At 45.7% G+C, this 23,923-nt stretch overlaps 3 protein-coding genes and 1 pseudogene across 4 annotated transcripts; 3 read left to right on the top strand and 1 right to left on the bottom strand.

Moving 5' to 3' along the window:
* Positions 1 to 317: 317 nt before the first annotated feature.
* LOC108091345 (pyruvate dehydrogenase phosphatase regulatory subunit, mitochondrial) lies at positions 318 to 4,049 on the top strand. Its single transcript, XM_017190493.2, has 6 exons — positions 318 to 2,054; positions 2,424 to 2,721; positions 2,783 to 2,996; positions 3,059 to 3,212; positions 3,275 to 3,390; positions 3,453 to 4,049. Exons 1-6 carry the CDS (start codon positions 506 to 508, stop codon positions 3,930 to 3,932), a joined length of 2,811 nt encoding a protein of 936 aa, XP_017045982.1. The 5' UTR covers positions 318 to 505; the 3' UTR covers positions 3,933 to 4,049.
* A 6,516-nt stretch (positions 4,050 to 10,565) lies between these two features.
* LOC108091361 lies at positions 10,566 to 22,948 on the top strand. Of its 2 annotated transcripts, none has more exons than XM_017190517.1 (4): positions 10,566 to 11,076; positions 11,961 to 12,223; positions 12,401 to 12,549; positions 22,859 to 22,948. In XM_017190517.1, exons 1-3 carry the CDS (start codon positions 10,945 to 10,947, stop codon positions 12,546 to 12,548), a joined length of 543 nt encoding a protein of 180 aa, XP_017046006.1. In that variant the 5' UTR covers positions 10,566 to 10,944; the 3' UTR covers position 12,549; positions 22,859 to 22,948. The 2 variants fall into 2 exon arrangements, with proteins under 2 accessions (XP_017046006.1, XP_017046005.1); XM_017190516.1 differs by having other exon boundaries at positions 11,958 to 12,223.
* LOC108091276 lies at positions 14,719 to 15,234 on the top strand. Its single transcript, XM_017190389.2, is given in 3 exon segments — positions 14,719 to 14,826; positions 15,000 to 15,121; positions 15,123 to 15,234. Coding segments are annotated over 3 exon segments (342 nt in total).
* Positions 22,932 to 23,644, bottom strand: LOC108091363 (annotated as a pseudogene).
* Positions 23,645 to 23,923: the final 279 nt, after the last annotated feature.

Here is a 23,923-nt window from a genome sequence, read left to right as displayed (position 1 = left end):
TATGTTTGAACTTTAGTTTTAACTTTCAGATTAACACTGTTTTATGAAATAAGCAGCGTGTTGTCAGTAATGGTTACAGGGCACACCGTACAAAGACTTAGATGAATTAAAAACCTTGTTACAGCGTGCCCAAAAGCATTATTGCAGATTAAACCAGATCAAAAATTTTTTTTGGCTGCATAAAACATAAGTTTTTAGGTGTTTACCGTTTGATTCAAAGAATTTTTAATTTGGCGCCTGGGTTTGTGCCACCGCTAATCGTTCCCGATATCTCGGACTTTGCAGTGTGGTTATCATCGAAAATCGAAAATCGATTAGCTTTGCCATCTCTAATTCGGTTAATATTTTTTTTTGTTATTGTGCTGAAGAACCGATTTACCAACATATAATATACAGCTCCGCGATTCTGGTGACCTGGAGAGCAGGAGGATTACTTTGTAAGGTTGTGGTACACACAGGTTGCGATACATACGGATGTTCATGGTGAAACTGGCCGCTGGATAAGATGTGGAAACTGCTGCAAGGCTCGCGAAATGCAGTTTCGCGAGCTCAAAGGAGGTATCCAGCCGCCTTCCCGGATGCAGTGCGTCTGGCTAGTGGACAAGTGGATCCGGCGGATGAGCAAGTGCTGAGGAAAAGAAAGTTTCAGCCCCAAAAGGCGGCGGATCTCAGTGAGGAGCTGGCCGTCCAGCTGCCCAGCAAGTCGCGAGTGGTAATCTGCGGCGGCGGCATCACCGGAGCCTCTGTGGCCTACCACCTAGGTCTGAGTGGCTGGGGCGGGGAAACACTGCTCGTGGAACAGGACCGCGTAAGCGGCGAGCTGCCCTGGACCGCCTGTGGGCTGGCTGGGCGATTCGAGCCCAGCTACACGGAGCTCAAACTCGCTGAGTACTCCATCGATCTGATCAAGCGGCTGGCGGAGAGCGGCTTGCCCACCGGTTGGCGGCCGGTGGGCAGTCTGAATCTCGCCCGGAGTTGGGACCGCATGACCGCCTTCAATCGCATGAAGTCGCAGGCTCTCGCTTGGGGCATGCACTGCGAAATCCTCTCGCCGGAGCAGTGCGCCCAGCACTGCGAGCTGCTCTCGCTCGACGGCATAGAAGGTGGCCTGTGGATCCCCGAGGATGGCGTGTGCGATCCCCAGCTGGTGTGCCAGGCCTACATGTCCGAGGCGGAGCGACTAGGCGTCCGCATCGTCGAGCATTGCGCCATAAAGAAGATCCACAGCGAGCACGGGAAGGTGAGGAGCGTGGAGACCACTGCCGGCGATGTGGAGTGCGAGTACTTTGTGAACTGCACGGGCTTTTGGGCACGCGAGGTGGGCACTCTGTCCAAGCCGGTGGTCAAGGTGCCGCTCAAAGCCGTGGAGCACCACTATCTGCACACGAAGCCCATCGCGGGACTCAGTCCGGATACGCCCTTCGTGCGGGACTTCGACGGAAGGATCTTCTTCCGCGAGTGCGAGGGCCACATCCTCGCCGGCGGCTTCGAACGCGAGGCCAAGATGGTGTACGAGGATGGTGTGATTCCCCTTTCGCAGACAGCGCGCCAACATCCGCCGGACTGGGATCACTTCCACGAGCTGCTCGATGCCCTGCTGCTCAGAGTTCCGTCCTTCAGGGGGGCCACGCTGGACCGGTTGACCAACTCGCTGCAGGTCTTCTCCCCCGACTGCAAGTGGATCCTCGGAGAAGCGCCAGAGATCCAGAACTATTATGTGGCTGCTGGCAACAAGACGATGGGTGTGTCCGCATCCGGGGGCATTGGTCGCGTCCTCACCGATCTGATAACGAAGGGCTCCACCTTCTTGGATCTGCACATCCTGGACATCAGTCGGTTCCTGGGGCTGCACAACAACCGCAAGTTCCTGCGGGACAGGTGCAAGGAGGCGCCGGGCAAGCACTTCGAGATCAACTATCCCTTCGAGGAGTTCCAAACGGGCAGGAACCTGCGCATGTCGCCCATCTATCCGCAGCTCAAGGAGGCGGGCGCCGTCTTCGGCCAGTCGATGGGCTACGAACGACCCAACTACTTCGACCAGCAGGACAAACAAGGTACCGATCCGTTCAGATTTACTAAGTATTATTGTTATAGCGGTTAGCGTAGATTAGGGTTGCATAAAGTACAACTGGGAAAGCACACAGTTGTACCAAACGGAACCCTTATCCTGGTAACAATTATATGACAAATAGTGGCTGTGAATATCCACATATAAATTGATTTGTTAATTTGTAGTCAATTGTTACATTGATGTTATAACCAAAGCTCCCAAACTAGATTGGAAAGCACACAGTTTAGTGGCCCCGATTATAATATCATTGCAACAATGATGGGTAAATAATATTTGTTATAGGTATATTTTATATTTATATTTTTAAGTAATTGAATGCTGGTTACTATAATGGTTCTTTTCTGCTCTTCAGATGAGTTTGGGCTGCCGCGATTCAGGATCGCCCAAACGCGGACCTTTGGCAAGCCGCCGTGGTTCGACCACGTGGCCTCCGAGTATCGGGCGTGCAGGGAGCGCATCGGCATCGCCGACTACAGCTCCTTCACCAAGTACGACTTCTGGTCGAAGGGCAACGAGGTGGTCGAGCTGCTGCAGTACCTCTGCTCCAACGACGTGGACGTGGCGGTGGGCTCCATCATCCACACGGGCATGCAGAACCCCAACGGTGGCTACGAGAACGACTGCTCCCTGGCGAGGCTCTCCGAGAAACAGTAAGGCAGACCAGTGATTACATCCCATTCAACACAGTGTTTAACGAATAGTCTCGCTTAGCTACATGATGATTGCACCCACCATCCAGCAGACCCGCTCCATGTGCTGGATACGCAAGCACATGCCGGACCACCTGAGGGCCAAGGTGAACGTGGCGGATGTGACCTCCATGTACACGGCCATCTGCATCCTGGGTCCCTACTCGCGCATCCTGCTCTCCGAGCTCACCGACACGGATCTCACGCCCAAGAGCTTCCCCTTCTTCACGTACAAGGTGAAGTCCTCCAAGTGCTAAATGTTATTCTCAATGACCGATGAGTAATTTGTTTTTTGCAGGAACTGGACGTCGGCTTGGCCGACGGCATCCGAGTGCTGAACATCACCCACACGGGCGAACTGGGCTATGTGCTCTACATCCCCAACGAATACGCCCTGCATGTGTACTCGCGACTGTACCAAGCGGGCCAGAAGTTCAACATCCAGCACGCAGGTGAGCTGCGCAAAAATCCAATCCCTTGCTCAATTCTGTAAGGAAATGCCATTCCAACTTAGGCTACTACGCCACGCGAGCTCTGCGCATCGAGAAGTTCTACGCGTTCTGGGGCCAGGATCTGGACACCTTCACCACGCCGCTGGAGTGCGGACGCAGTTGGCGCGTCAAGCTGAACGTGGGTATCCCATCGAAGTATTAATGCGGAAATGCCATTGAATAACAACCTTAACCCACCAGAAACCCATCGACTTCATTGGCCGCGATGCGCTGCTGAAGCAACGCGAGGAGGGCGTCAAGCGGATGTATGTGCAGCTGCTGCTGAACGACCACGACCACGAGGTGGACATGTGGTGCTGGGGCGGCGAGCCCATCTACCGCGACGGCGTCTACGTGGGCATGACCACCACCACCGGCTACGGCTACACGTTCGAGAAGCAGGTCTGCCTGGGCTTCGTGCGCAACTTCGACGCGAACGGGAGCGAGCTGCCGGTGACCAACGAGTACGTCCTCTCCGGCCACTACGAGGTGGAGGTGGCGGGCGTGCGGTTCGAGGCCAAGGTCAATCTGCACTCGCCGAACCTGCCCACCAAGTTCCCGGACCGGGAGCGCGAGGCCTACCACGCCACGCGCGACAAGCCCGACCAGGCGGATCTCCTTTCGTTCGGCGGCGTGACCACCGCAGTCACCGGCACCGGAATACCCACGGACGGGCAGTAGGGATCCCTGCGGAGCTGGGCTCCCGACCGAGATCATCTGCCAGCTGGCTGTGTCACACGCAAGGCTGCTCCCCCTCTTCGTTCATCTCTAGTTTAACTCGAGAGTCTCAGTGCGATATTATTCGATTTAGTGCTTAAGGGAATCGAGCGAATATGAGTGACTAAAGGCCAGTGGTTAACAACAACCACAGGCAATCACTGAGAAGATACTTTTTAAGGCCGCCGGGATGCGAAAATTAGTTCATAACCCGAAAAAGGCTTTACCATAATTCAAAATTAAACAACAAGACTTGGTTTCCTGTTATAGAAGCATCGGAAAAAGTGCTGGTTAAAACGTTACTTTCTCGGTGAGTTTTTACATTTCTTTCGATTTGAATAGTTGTTCTGGTGTTAGGCAGACTTGTTGAGCTTTAATTAATTCGATTAAATTATATATAAAGTGAAGAGATAATACGTAGGAGAAGCCAGGAAAGCCCCATAATTATATGTTGTTCGGTTTTGTTTGTTTGTCAGACGTCGGTGTCAATTAAACTTATACAATAAGCTATACATACGATTCTATATCCGAGTGCGTCTAGGAATCTTCCGTGATGTTGGGAGAATTGGAGAAAAGGAGTTTTTTGCACATTGTTAAAAGTGGCACAAGAAATGTTGAAATGTTTGCTCAAAGCTGGCTCGGCTTTATTTAGCCAAAAAAAAAAAAAAAAATAACGATTAGATAAACAAAATTTAAGGAATGTTTTCGAGCAGTTTTTCAGGCGTTTTTGATTGATTTTTTACTAACCCAGACAATTGACTTTGTACATTTTGGTGTGCGACCATACAGATCACACCTCATCAAATAATAATTTATACTGTACTATATTTATACAAATAAATTTACTGTTTACAAAAGCTCCATAAGATGTTGATCCCCCAGAGAAGTGGCTGAAAGTTGGAGCAGCTGTTTGGCGCTCGGGGTTTGTTTGCTTTTCGGTTAGTTTTGGGTCTTGGGTTTTTCGGGCAGGTGTGTGCTTATGCCCGAAACCTCTCTCGTCCCAGGAATTGCAGCACATGTTATGGCCAAGTTTCGCTGGCTTGACTTGGCTACTTGCTTTTGCTTTGCTTTGCTGCCAAAGTTTGCTTCCCCAAAAATACAGAATGGAGAACTCGGGCTACCGGTGGTCGGTGGTCGGTTGACGGTGTCTGTTGTTCCATCCCCAGATCTCCCCGCTCCCATTTGTGTCCTCGAGGCACTCTCGGCCACGCTTGGCTAACTCTTCTGGCCAAGTTATCCGCTCTCTGCCCCGCAGCTGTGTGGGATTACAAACTATCTTTTTGTTAGTAATTAGCTGCACACGATAAACGTGACATTATTATTGTTGCCAGGCAGTTGGGCAAAAGTTTGGCTGCGAACTGAGACCCGCTGCCCCATCGACCATTTGTTGGATTCGGCCTGTCTGTCTGCGCTCTGCCGTGTGCTGCTGGGCCCATTTGAATTTGAGAAGGAGCTCTGCTCGGCTCGTTGGGGCCTCGGTTTACAAATGAGCATTTGTTAAATCAAAAATTCAAGTGGCAACGCCGCACTCCAATGGCGCCAGCAAGCCAGCTCTCCATCATCCGCAGTCCACATGCACATCCCGGCCAGAAATGATCAATTTTTAGAGGCCCCCTGCTCCCCTGAAAGTGAACCCAACTGTCTTGTGGTGGTGGTGGTGGTGGCTCCTCCTTCAGGTCGTGTAATTTATGCCCATTTATTGTGTGGTCGCTCCTACCGTCTTGCCTGTGGTTTCTGCGGAGGGCAATCACTGAATTTGCATACAAATGTCCCATCCCCAAACCATCCTATCCTATTCCATTCCATCCCAACCCATCGCATCGCATCCCAGCCAGACTCGGGGATTCAAAGTCGGAATCTGATTCAGAATCTGATTTCGATTTTGAGCGCCAGCAGACGCCGGTCGCCATCGTCGCCGCAAATTTTCGGACCGCGCGTCTAGGACCAATTTCAATTTGTGGTCTGCAGCGGCGACTTGCAACTCCGCATTTTGGGGACTCGGCGGAATATTTCGGAAAATATTATCAATCAAAATTCTGGCTGATGTTAAATGGCGGAAAGAGAGTGCACAAGGCGGGTCATTTGCTCAGTTTTTTGATACTGTTTGTTCTTTATTTTTCGAATTAAGAATAAAATAAAATATTTCGTTTATTTTATTTACTCTATTGATGCTTTAAGTGCGTACTGGCACTTTCTTTCTTTTCTTTTTTTTCTGTCTGCAAAACCGTGCGCCATTTTTTTCTTTGTTCTACACGTACGCCATTTTTTTTTTTGGTTTCACTTTGTCGTAATTGACAAAATATTTGATTTTCTTTTGCACCAAGAATAAAAAGGAATCCTTTTAACTTATAATATAAAAATACAACTCATAAATGAAATATTTTTCACTTCAAACTATGAATAAAAAGAAATCCTTTCATCTTATTTTATTAGTCTATATAACTCATAATTGACAAAATATTTGATTTCCTTTTGCACTTTAAACTAAGCCTAAAGAGGAATCGTTTTAACCTATGTACATATTTTATTATGTCTATACAACTACACGCGCGTGCGCTAGTAATTTTATCACATTTTGCAATCTTACTAGCTTCCCTCTCTTATTTCTGCGCATTAAGCTATGAGTAGAAAATCCCGCGCGCATGCGCTGTTTATCATCGCTACCCTTTTCACATGCGTTTGGTTTTTAGAGAAGAATATAAAACTGCTCCCGCATAATTTGGCTTTTGTTGCTAAATTATTGTTTCTCTATATAAGATTTCGCAAGCATTTTCAACTTGTATATAAACACTTACCCAATTCGGCTGCCCATGCGCATGGTTTTTAATTATTATTCCTAATTTTCGCAGAATTTTTTCTATTTGGCTTTGTATATGTTACTGCTTTTCCGATTCGAAATATCACAAATATTTGGTAGCCCAGGATATTGGCTTTCTTACCATGGCTGTTTGCTAACGATCCGCAGACGGATTAATTAAATATATAGGGATTAATTTTCTGTAACTTTTTAACACAACTTGACTTGATGCGTGCCAAATCGAAAAAGAAGGATTCAAGGCAGAGATCCAGGAATTTAAAATGGAAGATTTATTTCCGCTGCAGCACTTTTTAGAGATACCATATCGAAAAGCTCTTGAAAGCCGAGTCATAGATTGAAAAAGTCATATCGAAAAAAATTAAAATACATATTTGATTTTACAACAATGTCAAAGCGCAACAAATAACAAGTTGGCAGCTTTTTACAGTATTTAAATACCACATACTAGCAAAGGGCCTATTAAATAAAATTCTAGGAATTCGAGGAATTCAGTGTTTGTAAAGGAAAAAAGTTTTTCTATATAAATGGGGGAAATCAAAGAATGGACGAATATGATGTGGACTCCAAAAATTAAATGACAATAAATAAAATTAAAGTGAATCCCATAGTCTTAATGGATTTTCAGATAGTTCCAGGACAAGTGAGTGCCACTTTTACCACAATTCAGTTCTTATAGGAAATACAATTTTTACAGAACCGACTGCTCCTTCCTTCTCGTCATTTTCTTAACATCCCAAACATATCCAGACCTGTTTTCTACCCAGAATTCCAACGAACAATCAAGGTCCATGTCCTTGTGTCCACTGCTTCAATATTTGCCCATCCGGAGGACGAAGTGGGGTCGGAAAATGGGGAGGGCAGTCGAGGGAGATGGTCGAGCTCGAAGCCTCGGATGTTTGCACAAAATTAACAAATGCCGAAATGCCGAAAAGCCGGAGCCCATGAGCCGGATTAGTTTCGATGGGATAATGATTTCAAATCTGTGGCCGAAAGTAATGCGCCTCATTAGAGGTTAAGCTCCTGGCTCCGTGGTTTTCCGCCGCCTTCGGCCATGTGGATCCCGTCCGGATTTCGTTCGGCGGGCAAGAGCTTTGTTTGCCTAATTTTCCACGTTGATTTTCTAGCCGCAAAACAAATGAAACGTTCGCTGCATATTAAGCATCTAATTTAATTTGCCCGAGTCGAACCGAACAACCACAAACCGAAACGGAGCCGGGAAAAAAGATGTGCAGAAGTCAACCCTCGGGACCTCGACCAGTGGGTGGTGGGTGGTGGGTGATGGGTTGGTTTTGTGGAGTGAGCCTTTGGGTCTTTGGACTGGCTTAAATGCTTCATAATGAAAATCTGTGATATCTTGCGGTTCGGCTCTGATTTTTGCCGTCTCTTCTGTTTGCCGTCGCTCAAGTGGCTGATGTTGATTGTCTGTCAATAGAAGACGGCGAGTCGCACTGGGATTACGGCTTTCGAGTGCCGGGCACGTTTCAATAAGTTATTAGTGACCCAGCCTAAGCCTTTGATTGCCCAGCCACCCGCCATCTGTGTGTCCAAATCAATCCTAATTTGTTTACGCCACTCTCGGGCGTACATTTTGTCAAATTGCATTTGTATTCGCCGACATCTCGGTCTCGGATTGGTTATTTTGGTGCTCCAAGTGCCGAGAAATTAAGGGTTCAACTTAAAAGTTAAAAATCAAATCTAAAAAGGGATAAGGGATATACACTTCTTACCATTTAAAAATTTAAGAACTAATGTACATATTCTGTTTTCGTTTTCTCTCTTTTTTTATGAAGGGATGAGCTATTCAAAATTTGAATTAGTTTTCGTTATTTTTTAACTCAGTCTGAGTTTATAGGGAAGCTATGGAGGCGGTTTTCCTGCTTCCATCGCCTCGTTTTAATTGTTAAGAAATTCTTACAGATTTTTCGGTGACACTGTTGCCGCCCAAGTGACCCACCTTCGCTTTTCGTGACAACAAGCCACGCTTCGCTTTCCGCGCCTCTGCATGCGACGAGTTTGTCACTGTGATTTATGCCTGAGAGGGTTGCACCACCGCGCCGCCAGTGGGTGAGAAGTGGGTGCTGTGGGTGGTGGGGTCGATGAATAGTCAAAAAACGCGAGCACACAAAGCCGAGCAAGTGGAATAGATTTGGCAGTCAAAAAGGCAGCCGAGCAGAGGATGCTGAGCCAGTCGGGCGGTCGGTCGCAGGCGTCAACAGGAAGCCAAGGTCGAATGAGGGATGAGGGAGGAGGGGAGGGGGTGGCAGGAGTGGGGAGGCGAACCGAGGATGAGCTGGCGCAAAAGCCAACGGAGGAGGGTTGCGATTGCGATTACAGTGTCATTGGCAGCGTCGACGGCGTCACTTTGCGCACTGCCAAGTGCAGCCACCAGAACCGAATCCAATATCCAAATCAGAGACACCCAACCCCAACCACAACACCGACCCAAAACCACCCACTCCCAAGCCAGAGGAAACTGAAAAAAAAAAAAAAAAAACACCAAGGGCGAATCCACGCCCAACAGCTACAATTGAAAATTTTATTTCATTTTTATGGCTTTTGCAAATTAAATTGTTGTCAGCGCATACAAAATTAACCACAGCGGCGAGATTTGCATAGCCAGCCGAGAGGTGTGACCTCTGAACCCCGGCATTCAGCACCCATCACCCAGCACCACCCACTCGGCAGCTCAGCAGCGATGTTATAGCGATGGTTATAGCCGCCATATCACCCGCTGGGCCTGCGGTCTTTAACATTTAGCAAAACATTTGATTGCCATCAGGATAATCCCGAAGCGAAGGGAGGGCGCCCAGGATGCGAGGATGGGTTGCCGAAATGCCGGAATGCCGGGAGCCCTTGATTGCCCGGGAGGATTATCCCATCACCATAAAGTTGCCAGCCGAGGGCCCTAAATAACGTTTATTTTAAACCAGAGTCGGGCGTCGAAAGGGGTACTAAAAATGGAGCTGAAATCGATGTGTGATTTAGAAGAGGTTAAAACGTGGCTTAAGCTAGTTTAGCGATAGAAGAAAGTGTGAGCATTCCTCAGAGTTTAACAAAGTATTCCCTTCATTTATGTATCAAATGTTACTATTTGATATGTTCGAGTTTATAAACCCAAACTATCGGTTTTAAAAAACTCTTTTCTGTCAGTGAGCAGTGCTTTAAAACTGGCAGAGGAAAATCATTGATAACTTCGATGTCCAACTTTGAATTCTCCCTTTCGCCCAGGACAATTTGCAATTAGATCATATCCGAGGGAAAACGGACACCCAGGATGCGGGGATTTGAGCCAGATCCCGCATAAAAAACTAAGCACGCAGCAATCAATCGATTAAGAAGGCAAAGGCGAAAACTTTCGACTCCGCACGGGCGATGGAAAATCTTGGGGGAAAATGAAGGGAGGGGAGGAGGAAGGGTGAAAAGGATGAAGGCGCACCTATGGTGACCAGGTCGAGGTCCTGCGAAAAGGACGCCCCAGGGACCCGCAGTCTCAACTGAAACAAACTGAACCAAAATGAACCAAACTGAACTGAGTGGCTGAAGGAAGTCGTCTGGCTGGCTTTTGTCTAATGCGCCGCTTATCTCGATATTATTTGGCCATAAAAAAAAGGACACGGACACATGTCATTTGTTATGCGGCCAGCTTGTGCGAGGGTGTGGCGTGCACTGGGAAAAAATCGGACTACTTTCGAATAGCAGATGCTGGGAGGCAGCTAATAAGTGATTTATCTTAGAACCAGCTACGTGAATTCATAAATCCTTTAATGCTGATAAGTTAAAGTGTAATACTTGATACTGTGCATGCAATAATACATCGAACTACTGCATTTTCCAGAGTGTACAAATCACCAAAAGATCTTTGGACACCACAAGAAAGCCGAAACTGGGATGCGCTCTCTCCAAAATCGTTGGGATTCTACGGCCATCTTTTGGGTGAAACCGAATCCCCCAGCAGAGCAAATTGCAACATTTCACATGTCACAACGAGGGCAATTTCCCAAACCATAATAAAATGGACCATGTCGAATCCTGCGGGTTCCGTTGATTTCCCCCCCTCCGGAGTAAAATAACCCTGTGTCAGCCACGCGCGTTTCAAATCCCTTTAGTTACACTGTTTCGAAATTAAATATTTACATTTTGGATGCGGATGCGGCGGGCATGGGGCCCAAATCTCGACTCACATGTGGGTGTTTTCGATGGACACATGGACACTTGTCGGAGGCAGGAGCGGAGTTTCCAGAAGGATTTCGGAGCTTAATAGCTTGGCAAAGTCTATGCAAAATATTCAAAGTGAGTGCAAAATATTTAAGTTCCCAGTTTCCATTGTTATTTGCTCTGTTCTGTTCTGGGACTATAATTATCGTACTTTATCTGACCGCTTTATCTTCTGAATACTTCTGAATTCTTCTGAATACTTCTGAATAGTATAGAACCCCCTTGAGGACGCCCATGTCCACCCACACGAGCTTAGATCATCAGCAGAATGGCCACCATTCGGTTTGCAGTGCGCGTTTATTTAGTAATTTGTTTGTCCCCCGACTTAGTCACGGTTTATGGCTGACATTTATTTTATGAGCGTGAAAAATATATCACTCGCCGGTGGCAGGGTGGCATTGTTCCGGGCAGGTGGCTGCTGCACCACCACGCGCCGCACCACCCGGCTGCACCACTTAAGCCAATTTTGATAGTTGATAGCGGCTTATTGATGGTTCTTGTCCATCGTCGATTTGCGCGTTAGTCTCGCTCTCGGTTTTGTTTATTGAATCAGGAGGCGGACAAGATGGATGCCAGTTGAATCACATCCTAGCTGCATTTTAAGCCCAATCTATATCTATATATCCTTGATGCAAAGATGCAAAAAGCCTCTCAAATGGTGGCCAACGTCCTTCGGTTTTTTCTCCGTGTGTCACTTCCTTTCCGAGGGCATTCTCAACCGCTCGCAGGCGCATCAACTATGCCGGAAGGACCTTTACAAACTTATTGGCCTATAAACAAATCGCATAATTGCACAAAAGCAATTATCCTCGGGATGAGGATGAGGATGATAAGGGGATGAGCCCCGGCTAGCTCATTGTGCAGCAACTATGCCGTCGCATATCCTATATCCTGCATCCTTGCTGCTCAGTGATTAGACCTCAGGCCTCAGTTCTGATCTCCTTTCCCTCCGACAGCAGCGGTGCTCTGATTTTTCCACCTTGCTGGCCAACTATGCAGCTCATCCGCTTCGCTGCACGCCGCCAGAAGGAAGTGCTGCCTTCGCAGGACTCGAATCGCTGGCAAAGCAGTTGGAAAAACAAAACAACAGGACAGGCAACAAAAACAAAAGCAAAAACAAACACAAGGACAGGCCTTTGTTGGCGGAAAGCGAAAGAGCGGTGAAACTGAACCGAAATCAAGCTGTTGATAGCAATCACACACTCGAGGATGGCCAATGTGGGTAAGTTCAGGGGGAAATATTTGGTTTGCTACTAATAATAATAGGGAATAGGGAAGGGAAGTCATTTACCTGAGATCAAGGAATAGTAGGTTTCTCTGGGAGATCAAATCGAGTGTCCTGGCATAAATCATTATCAATACAGAAGCAAATACCTGAACGATTTCAAATTTCTTGCAGTGCGATGCAGGCATCTCTTTGGCTTCCGGATCCTGTTGCCCGAATCAGTGAATCTTCAACTGTCATTCATCATTCTCCTCGCCGAGTGCTGGCCATTTCTTTAGTTCGACTCTCCAACTCTTCATTTGCATCTCGTGGAGGAAAGTGAGGTAAGTGAAAAGGTAGAATATAGCATTTAGCATTAAGGGTTTAGCATGTGGGGTTGACATCCTGGAGTGGAACAGTGGCTTTGTTTGTCGAGCGTGCAGTAATTAAGTTGAAGTGGCTGAAGAGCCGACTGCACAGCAGATCCCCGATAAGCGATAAGCGATAAGCGGAGGGATCAGGATGCGGCCGAAGTGGCTGCGGATAATCCCCGAGGATCGGAAGGATGTGGCCTTACCCCTCGATCCTTTGTGAGGCACAAACTCAACCTCGATCGGGGCAATTGGCCTGACATCTTCAAGCTGAAGGGTCGCTGCCTGGCAATTACTGCTAAACGGATTGACATTTAAATGATGGAAATCCCCTTGTAATTGATTTGTAAAGGATTTCGAGTTCTGTTCAAAATCTGAAAGCAAAAACGAAAGTTTTGGGACAACAAACCATGAGAGATAATCAGGGAAACAGTTGGTTTGGCCCGGCATTCTCTTTAAAGCAATCTCATTAAGCTCTGCCATTAGTGATCGATATTTGCTGGAAGAACGGTAAAGTGAATCGCCGGAGAAGATCACTCTATTCCCGCCCCTCCCCCCTCGCCCCCAACTGGCGGCCTTTGCGGCCAATTAGCTGCTGCCACAAAATGAAATCATTTCTCACAGCTATCGCTGGCCGGGCAAAAGTAATTAATTGCCAGTGGATTCGGATTGTGGCATCGGATTGTGGCAGAGAGTGGAGTAGTCTTGCCTGCCACTCGATTCTCCCCCGGTTGAGTGATTCTCCAAGCCAACAGCCAATCGAATCGAGAGTCGTTCCGTTCTCCGCTCTCCTCCGAAGAACGAAGACTGCGAAGACCGAAGAGTTGGAAGACTGCGACTGCATCCGAGAGAAGCGCATACTTTCCAAGGCAATTATTGAATGCCAGCGTGTCAGCTTCGCTGCCCGCCCCTTCGACTCCCGACTCCGATTCTCCTGATTCTCCTGTCTCCTCTTTCCCGGTTCGCCGATCTTCAGACTTTGTAGATTCTACCGCTTCAGAGTCGCCAGGGCGTCGCCGGCTAAAAGAAGCGGGACTTTCGGCCCGTCTGCAGTTTTCCTGACGCCAACAACGCCTCATCGTGTTTGTTTGGCCGCCAGAGCCGTCAGAGCCGCCACCGCAGCGACGCCAGCACCACCACCAGCACAGACGGCACCACCGCACCACTACCACCACACAATGGCTGCCGCTCCGAGTGGTAGTGATGGCCATCTGGCCCCTAACCGGGCAGAAACATTCGGTTAATGGGGAATACTTGCCGAAAACTAAGTTTGGGATCAGTTTCAAGGGAAGATTTATTTATTTAAGGGAAACTTTTAAATGGAATTTATTTCAAAAACCGAAAACTGTACTCATAGCGGTCTAATAATTTAAATATTATTGATTTCCCTAATAATACCTTTTATTGGGACTTTATTTTGTTGATCCTTATTTTTTACCTTATACATCAATGCCATCTCTGGCTGGCTAAATGGCTCTACGCATCTGCAGCTCCTTTGTTGCCCCAAATTGGCCTTGAGGCAATGATTGGCTGCCGCTGCAGCCGAGATGCCAGCACCACCGCCTCCCTGCCCCCCCCCGCTGCACCACCTATGCACCCCCCTCGCCGCCACTGATCTCAGCTGTCGTCGCTTGTTAGTGCGCACGCGTGTCTCTCTCCCTCTGAGCGCGGCCAACGTGTGTGTTCCGCTCTCTCTCGCACCGACTGGCCCCCCAGTGCGGCCCTCTCGCTCCCACCGCCGCCAGCCCTTCCGCTCGCACCCGGTGGATCGGAGGATTGGAGAGGCGTTGATGGCGATGGCGCTGAAGCTGGCGCGCATGCGCAACGCAACCACAAAATCGCATTGCCCTGGCCAAAAACCAACAAAAAACCAACAAAAAGAGAAGCAAGAGGCACCAAAGAGGCAGAGTGAAGGCAACAAAAAAGTCGAGCTGGCACAACGTTGTAAGACATAGTTTGTTTCCAGCCCCCCATCCCCTCGCCCCTCGACCCCTGCGCCCATGTGGTTGTGTGTGCGGGACCTCCCGCAGATAATTGCCCATCATCTCATCAAGTTCCGCCCAGATATTTAAGCACGTTGCTGGGGCGGCCGAGAAGTGCGGGGCCTCGAAAGCAATGAAACCCACAAAACAAGACACCAAAATGATGAACGCGACCACGCAAAGTAGAAGTAGCTGCCCGATCTGGGAGTCGAGGAAGGAGTCTGGCTCCAGACTCCCAGCTCTCGTCTCACCGAGGGGCGATAGACGAGTTGCACCTGCCTCGAAATCCCATCGAGGGGTTAGTGAAAGAGTATACTTCCAAGAGTATACAGAGCAGTAGAGCTGCCTAAATGAAATCCACATTATTATGGTGTTTTCTGTTTATTTCAACTTTTTATTTTATAAATACCTTTTGAATCTTTACAAATCAAAGCTTAAGAGTTTTGAAAACCTCTTCCGAAACTTCTCGATCGGCCTTGGCCTGGCGCCACCAACACTCGGCAGCAGCTTGGGGCGGCGGCTGCAGATCGGCTCCAAGTCGCACAAGTCCCGGCTGCAGCTCCAACCACAGGCATCAATAGCACCACCGACGACGACGACGACGACGAGGATGAGGATGAGGACGACAACAAAGACGAAGACGACGACGAAGACGAAGACGATCCAAGCACGTTAATCGAGTCATATCGATTTTGGCGTGGTTCGTGTCTCGGACGTTTTGCCTAACCACCGCCCTCCGCCTACCCAGCGGTGCAGTGGTGCGGTGGTGCAGTGGTGCAGCGAAAGGGGGAGGGCTCGATCCCATCAGCGGACTCGTAACTAAATTGAATCCAATTGCAGACGAGTCGGGCCAAATAACTGTGAGACATAATGAATGAGTGTTGGCCAAATTGCATCTTGGCTCGCCAGCGGACCAGTCGCGGGTTAATGGCTGGCTGCCGAGGGGTTAAGGTCCAGGGGTCCACCGATCCGTGGGGTGGTGCTCTTCGTCTTGGCCCGATGGCAGTGCTGCTAATATCTCAATTGGCCAGCGGACGGTTCAACAAACTGGATCGGGCCACCCACCAGTATTTTCGGATATATTCTATTCCATATTTAGATCAGCACTTACCGAGATAGATACAAAAAACTAAGTTATTTTTAATGATTTTATAAATTTTTTTTTGTATTTTAAATGATTTGTTTGCGTTGTTTGGGAAAGAAATGACTTTCAGCTGAACAAAGTATAGTTTTGGAAACCAGAGAAGCCTTACAATCTTTTTAATTGAAAGCTATTTTATTGCCATCCTTTAGTTGGTTGATAAAAACCAATTTGGAATTGATTAGTTGACAATTTTGGTAGAAAATCCTATCTTTTTAGTGGTTTTTTGGTTGTAATAGGGCCAAAAAGTGACTTACAGCGGAACCAAACACTGTTTTGAGCACCTTATGACCACAGTTAACGAGCCCAATCACTTTTTTGACGATTCAAAAAAAATGATTTTTGGCCAAATTTTGCAATTTTCATAAGGGGTAACATCGTCATTTTTTGCGAAAAATGGCAAAATTTCAACTTTTTTGGGTGCTTATACCATCGGATAGGAAATTTTATTGCGAATTCAACGATGTATGCCATTCCACATTTGGAAGAGTACTTCCTTAGATAATGCAAAAAAACTGGGTTTTTTAAAGCCATTTTTTGTAGTTTTGGGCAAAAAAAAACTTTTTCCATTGGTAATTTGTCTGTTATTTGGGCAAGAAACAACTTACATCCAAACAAAGTATAGTTTTGAACACCAGGAAAGTCCAACTATCTATTTTATTGAAGAAAATATAATTGTCATTTACCTGATCCCTTAGCTAGTACCAAATTACCAGGCAAAATCAGCTGATCAGCTTAAACTTGTATCGTATAAGCGTTAAGTATTTAGATGTACTCATGTTTCTCGCTTTTCTCACAGTGCATCTGTTGCTGCTCCACTTTTCGCAGCTGACGAGAACAACAGGCCGAAGGCATTTGCTAGCCCAAAAAACTTCTAATTGAAGGCAAACATGCGCTGGCCGCTGGCCGGAAAGGGGATCTTGTCCAGGTCCGTGTTCCGGGATGTCCAGGAGGTCCTTGAGAGCAGCGCTGTCTGGCGGGCGCTCGCGATGATTTCTCCTCGCTGTGCATATTGTATTCCCCATTAGAGAAAGGAGCGCCCGCCTGTCAAACTTTCAGCCATGTCATGTTTGTCATGTCGCCGTGGCTCCACCTTTTTTGTTGCCTCCATTCCCAATCCCTTCACCCCTCCCCCCTTCATTCTGCATCCCATGTTTTCCACTTGATTTTCACTGCTCCTGCCTGCTTCCCTGAAAATCCTGTGCCGCTGCCTAATGGGCGCACTTGTCCGAATGCGTAGTATCTTTAAAGAGTGGGTGGCTGGGTGACATCTTGTGCTCCTTCTTCGTGGAGCAGCACTTGACCCGGTTCTTTTATTTTTTCGACTGCGACGATGCTGCAGCTTGTCCCGAAGCTTTGACTATGTGTGGCACAAAGCTAATTGCCTGACTGTCGGCAGAGTATTCCCCACTCAACCCCTCCGAGCGCCGACCCCCCAAAGCCACCCGCCCGATGAAAGTGCCCCTGATTTTGTCACACATTCGAGCTGGGGCTCTCAAAATATTTTCCACTTCGTTTAATGCCAGGCCAGAAGCCAGCAACTTCGCAACTTGTACAGATATGAGGTCAGATATTCTGAATTTAAAGTTTAAGTTGTCTCCACGCATAGAAACAAAATGAAATGAAAATAATCCAATGTCTGAAAATTACTTTCTATAAAAGAGCTTTTGGTAAATCTAGCAAATGTTGGTGGAATCACAATATTAGGAATAATAATCGCGCTGTTCAAGCAATATAATAAATTGCCTAAAAGTGGAGAGGGACTCTCGCAAAATGAAAAAATGAATTGTGGCATAATGAAAACAAGAAATATGCCGACAGTTTTTTTTCGGTTTTTGTGTTTTTGTTTTTGTTTTCGTGAAGGTATGAAGGTCCCAAGCGTAGGATCCCAGGGACCACCGCCTAGGTTTTTGGAGCCTGCTGCCCCATAATGTTGCTGTGGCGGCTTTTTGATTTACTGAGGTTGCCGGGGCGGCCACACAGAACGAAAAAAACAATGACTATTTTGTGGAAGTGTTACGTAAATATCTGAGCCTGTATTTATGCCTACCACGTTTCAAACTATATATAATAGTTATCTTCTATGCAAAACTGTTTACCAAGTGCATGCTCGTCTTTAGTTCATTTTGTGGCACACTACCTGTTTGAAGCAGTGCCTCAAAAAAAAAAAAAAGGATGAAGCGCGGCAAGTGCCACCACACACACAAGTGGCCGAGATATATGGCATAAGTAAATATATCCCCACTGGCACTGGCATGAAGGATGACGCCAATTGGCCTGCGTTGCTTAGCGCCAACGAAAGGCGCTGCGGCCAACACACAGCCAAAAGGGGAAGGAGCAGCAGGCAGGCGAAAGAGACGGCCTGTGCAGCTGCGAAAGAGACGGGGCGACATTGGGAAACATGGCATTTTTAGCCGGCCAGAAGCCTGGTGGCGCCTCAAGTAGCCCGGCATGAAAACGAAAAAAGGCTACCAAAAGGACTGTGGAGCGCATAACTCCGCTGAGGCGGCGGCATCGGCTTCTGATCAAACAAACGGCAACGGCAACGTCTTCAATGCACAGCAACAACATCGGTACAACATCAGCAACATCCAGCCAGCTCTGAACCAGAGCTCTGAAACAAAAGCGCGTTGGCTGCCAGTGAACTACACGAAAAATAGGGATTTCGATGGGGCTTTTCTGCGGCGTTTTCAGGTGGAGCTTAGAGCTTCACACAGCAAGAAAATAATGTGCAACAAGGATTCACTTAAATTGCTTATAACTCAATTGTGATCATTATCCGAAGTGATGTGGAGGTGATATCGTTATAAGGTATTTTGTACTAGCAGATCTATTTGATTTTTTTGTAAAAGTTGGACTGATATAGGGTCCAGGAAAAAGACTCATTCAATGAACCATTTTGCAATGGCATTTTCTGAGGAGTTTCAAGGAGCGTAAAACTCCAAAGTCTTTGGCAATCCTTTTGTCGTGTTCTTTTCATGTCCTTTTGCCTTTAAGTGTGCACTCGTTCGAATTTTTTTCGGATTGGATCGTCTTTATTTTGAGACAACGACGCCGGCAAACCTGCTCCTCCTGCTTTTCGAACCCTTTTCTCTCTGCGTCCAGCGACATCTTCGCCTAAGTTATTCAAGTGGCGCCAGTCAAACATTTTTTTGTGCAAGAACAACAACAGCAACAAAATGCTGCCAGTAAGCCACGGCAGCAACAATAAACACAACAACTTTTGGGCTTTCAAGACAACAATGAATGGTGCTTTACACACACACTTGCTCACAGGGAAAACCGGAGCAGAAATTAGGAGAAGTACTCGCCAGCTATTATTGACCATCAAATTGTCTTAATATCAAAAAAATGACAACTTTCCTACAAAGATTTAAAATTAGTTTATCCCACATATGTGTAAACAAACCTCTTTTCTGGACAAACAAAGCCACCACAATAGTTAAACATTTAGAGCAATTTACTTTACTTAATTCTCAAACACTTCTAAATTGTGGATTTCGGGCAACCCTCGTTCTGTTTACATATAATTAGAAAGTGTGCGGAATATATTTTACTGCAGAGGAGTTGGGTAAAAGGATTTGGGGGTTGGGTTTTCGGGGGTGAAAACCACTGAAAAAGTCATTGACAGATTAGCCGACGATTTGGTGTCACTTTGCCCGAGGACTTTTGAGGATGCGCCGGACGCAGGAGGAGGAGGCTGTCGCTGACATCGAAGCATCGAGATGTCCTTGTCGTCTGCATCGGATGTTTCAATTCGCAAGTCGAGCTTCCTTCCGATCACGTGGCCAAAACGCCAGCGGCGGCCGCTCACTTCCGCGCGGCCGATAGCTTCCGTCCGCTGCCAATGCTTCCAACAACAACATCCTCATTCCCATTCCCATTTTTATTTTCATTCTCATTCGGAATCGGAATCGGAGTCGAAGTCGGAATCCAATTCCCTAGTCATTCTCTCAGCCAGGCATCCTTCCATCTGCTCGTCCAACTCTCTATCCAAGTAGTTGTCCGCTGGCACACAGAGAAAAATAATGCAAAAAGGGATGGTTTAAATAATTGTTATGTCATTGCTCGAGATAAGCTTGGATTTAAGTTTCATTTTATCTTATTAATTGCTCTTTGCAAACTGAATCTACTTAAGGGATATGAATAATGCTAGGATATTACTTTCTTATTTTTGTTGCTATGCCTATTTTGTGATATTTGATTTATATATTGTAGAACTGCAACAAAATCTTAAAAGTAAACGAAAATAGTCAGTGGCTTAACAGCTCCCCTACTAATTCGCTATAATTTTCTGCCCGTGCGTAACCATTTCCCATCCTATTTTGCCCGCGTGACAATTACTCATGAATACATTTTGCGCCTGATAAAAGTGAATGCTGGAGAGTGAAATGGAGAGGGGGAGGGTATACTTTTGATTCGGAGGGGGTGCGTTTAAGGGCAGCGGACAGCCGTTTGCGTTTTATTTATGGTTTTATTTGCGGCATCACAAAAGCCTGCCACGAGCCGCGACTCGAGGACTTTGGGAGGACTAGGATGGAACGGGAATGAGGATGAGCTCGAGACGACGAGGACATTGTACGTCGGAGCGTCATATGTTCGTAGCCCTGGATATCTGCGGACATATCTGCCACCCCGTCTCCCCGCTGCATCTGTGGCTCTATCTCTATCCGAATGCGCTCCATAACCATAAAGTCAATTTATTTATTAAGTTTTTATCGCAAACGTCGCGCAAAGTAGAACAATTCTCAAAAAAGAAACATTTTGGGTATTCTGAGAAGGAGTCGAGGTTGAGCTGGCTTGTTTGTTGGATATTAACTAGATTGTTGTTGATTTGATTTGATCGAATCAGCTATGTATGTGTTTTGGCCACTTTGTGTGCTATGAATCAAGGACAACTTTAACCACAGAAAAATTTGTTAAGGGCGTTTGCCTGATACTTATTTTAATTTAGTTCTAATTATAAAAATATAAAGAAACAAGAATGGAAGCTAGCTTCTGCGAGCCGAAGCTTATATACCCTTGCAGTAATGACATATAATAGTACTAGCAGACCCGGCTACGCGTTGCTGTAGCTAAAGTTATTGTAATATTATATTGAAGTATACAATTAAAGAGGAACTGTAGGTAAGGCAGATAGTCTTAAGTCTCTAACAGTAATATTTATTATTTTAAACTATATATACTTTCAATTTCAATTTAATTTAGTACTAATTGCTGCACAATATTTTTGGTTAACCTGTCTTTTGCTAACGTTGTATGTATTCCTGCATGTTTCGTGGACTGCCAATGTAGCTTGAAGGTAAAATAAAAGCATTACCGATGTCATTAGGATTTAAATTTCCGTCTATATTTCCAGCAACAGCATCTCGTAAGTGAATATATTCTTCTGATCGCAATTTAGCCTGGTTGAATCGAATGAATCGCAAGCGTTCGCCAATAGTTGGAGCGTTGAATCTTCCAGCATGTTCACCTAATGGTACTTTATCGGCTTTTATAACGATTTGGTAGTTGTCATCTTGCAATCGTGGCGAAACTCTTTTGATTAATTGAAGTAGTTGATTCTGATCTTCTAAAAAATGTTCCAGTAATATCACAATTGCTTCTTCCTTTGCTTGTACAATGAAATTATACTGGCACCGAGTCGTTGCACGCTCTTGACAATTGCCCATAAAATAAATTTGAAGAAATTTCGGATTAACATCAGGCATTGGCATCAATGATCCAATTTTGTGGTACACTTGGCCTTGTATTTTAAATGTAGTTTCAAAATTACGTCCATCGGATGCAAGATCACAAATTTTAGTTGCCCCAAATGATGTCATTTGGAAGCAAGAATTAAATTTGCGTATTTTACGCAAAAACAATTTTGAATCATTTGAATTCCCAGCAAGAAGGGATAATAAAGGTTCTGGCGGAGGGGGTAGAGGTGGCAGCACGACTTTTCCTGCTGCACAGCACATACCGGTAGTTTCATTTCGAAATTTCAACGCCTGACAATATTGACATACTTTATCCATTCCACCAATAGCAATTTTTGAATGCGCAGAGTAGTTAATATCTGGTGCATATTCAAAAGCAAGACGAACGAATGATGTACGTACTAATGAGCGGCTGATCCGTTGCCTTTGTCGTTCTTGTGCTCGTACTGTATCTATGTTTCGTTCTCGTGCCGCTCTTGTTCTCGTAATATTCTGTTGCAGGCGTTCGCTACGCTGTTCTTGAGATTCTTGTGCACGACCTTCCGCTGTCCTAATTCTTTGAGCTGTATTTCTTGTATCGACTTGTTCTGGCAACTGATGAGCTCTTTCAACACGTTTGCGTCGTGCCTCTCTGTTGCTCACGTTGTTGAGATTAGATTTTTTCGGCGGCATTTTAATTTACTATTATAATTATTATGTGACAATACCTGTATGTGTATTTTTTATATCTACAGAATTTTGAATAATGAAGCACAGATAACTAAAAAGCAGGAATGATTTCACTGTATGACAATAATTCGTCACTATAATTTGAATTTGATTTACACTTCGGTCTACGTACGTGGTTGGCTATGCTAACACCAAAAATTAAAAAAGTAGAAATATTAGAATTTCACGCTATTTCGTTTACTACAAAATAAATTTTATTTATACCTTAACCTCAATAACACGTGGTAATCAGGCTATTGTCGGTTTAGCATAGCAGCAAATTTGCCAATATTTCGTAGACAAAACGTGGTGTTGCTCTTGCTTATTTTTTATAGCATACTTTTGCGGGCAATTTGAAAATATTAAAAAAAAGTAACCACCTACTATTGCATTCTGTTCGCCTGGTACTTCAAAATGAGGTTTGGTTGAATATGTTGGTATTGGCGGAACGAATTCGAAGGGACAAATTGGAAAATCCACTTCTAGGTACCAGGCGAACATAATCCATTATAGACAAATAATTAGCAATAAAATAAAATTGCGACTATAATTAAAGATCTAAGCTATCCTATCTCTCAAGTTGGACCAGACTGCTCATGGTATGCCAATTTAATTTAACATCGGTTAAGTAGTTTAGGAGTCCATCGCGGACAAACATCGTGACAGGAGATTTATATATATAAGATAATATATAACAAAAATATAATAATGCAATAACATAACAAAATAATATATTATATATATTGTAGAATTTGGACATCTTTGGCAACCTGGATCGCAGTTTCCGTGGATTTTGAGGCTTGGCTGGACGATCCGGTTACCGCTCCTGCTCCTACATCAACGAAACCTCGTGCAGATGCCGGTAGTCATCGATCAGGCAGCTCCGCTGCAGACCCACGGAGGCCAGCTTCTCAGCGGTGAGGATCGATCTTATAGAGACGCGCCAGGGCCTCGTCCTTTAGGTGGCAACAGCCGGCGAACTTTAGCTTGCGAAACTTGCTGTCATCTGACTTGCAATTCGGATCGGTGTTGGCATTTTCACCTGGCTTGGACATTTTCGAGGTCTAGGGCTATCGATTTTCGGTCTAGGAATTTCTGGCAAGCTTCAAAAATGAGCTCGAAATGTATATGCTCGAATTTCAAAAGGCTCATTGGATATTTAACACCGAGACTACCCGTTTTGGAGTTGTGAGTTTTATTTTAATGTAGATTTCTTTAGGATTATTATACCCTTGCAGAGCAAAGGGTATTATAACTTTGGCCAGAAGTTTGAAACGCAGTGAAGGAGACACCTCAGACCGCATAAAGTATATATATACCTGATTCCCTTGTGTGCCTCCTGCTAAGGGCTAATAAATACTACAAAAAATGGCTTTGAAGAACCCAGTTTTTTTTGCATTATCTAAGGAAGTACTCTTCCAAATGTGGAATGGCATACATCGTTGAATTCGCAATAAAATTTCCTATCCGATGGTATAAGCACCCAAAAAAGTTGAAATTTTGCCATTTTTCGCAAAAAATGACGATGTTACCCCTTATAAAAATTGCGAAAATTGGCCAAAAATCATTTTTTTTGAATCGTCCAAAAAGTGATTGGGCTCGTTAACTGTGGTCATAAGTTGCTCAAAACAGTGTTTGGTTCCGCTGTAAGTCACTTTTTGGCCCTTTTACAACCAAAAAAACACTAAAAAGATAGGATTTTCTACAAAAATTGGCAAAAATCCTATTATCTCAACGGAAGTTTCCTGACCATTCTTTTCCATACTCATCTACCCATCGATCAACGAGAGCAGCTGAAACCACGTTGGGGGATT

Source organism: Drosophila ficusphila, unplaced genomic scaffold, assembly GCF_018152265.1.
Source record: "Drosophila ficusphila isolate 14025-0441.05 unplaced genomic scaffold, ASM1815226v1 contig_198, whole genome shotgun sequence".
Lineage (NCBI taxonomy): Eukaryota > Metazoa > Arthropoda > Insecta > Diptera > Drosophilidae > Drosophila > Drosophila ficusphila.
The sequence above is the reverse complement of the archived record's forward strand: the minus strand, read 5'-3'. Positions and strand labels throughout refer to the sequence as shown.

Bases quoted from the DNA above. Each gene is read 5' to 3' on its own strand.
- LOC108091345 (XM_017190493.2), top strand. From the start codon at position 506: ATGTGGAAACTGCTGCAAGGCTCGCGAAATGCAGTTTCGCGAGCTCAA. The intron at 2,722-2,782 runs GTAAGGCAGACC...AGTCTCGCTTAG, and splicing joins GCGAGGCTCTCCGAGAAACA to CTACATGATGATTGCACCCA. The intron at 2,997-3,058 runs GTGAAGTCCTCC...TGTTTTTTGCAG, and splicing joins TCCCCTTCTTCACGTACAAG to GAACTGGACGTCGGCTTGGC.
- LOC108091361 (XM_017190516.1), top strand. From the start codon at position 10,945: ATGGGGCCCAAATCTCGACTCACATGTGGGTGTTTTCGATGGACACAT. The intron at 11,077-11,957 runs GTGAGTGCAAAA...TCCCTCCGACAG, and splicing joins GTCTATGCAAAATATTCAAA to CAGCGGTGCTCTGATTTTTC. The intron at 12,224-12,400 runs GTAAGTTCAGGG...AATTTCTTGCAG, and splicing joins CTCGAGGATGGCCAATGTGG to TGCGATGCAGGCATCTCTTT.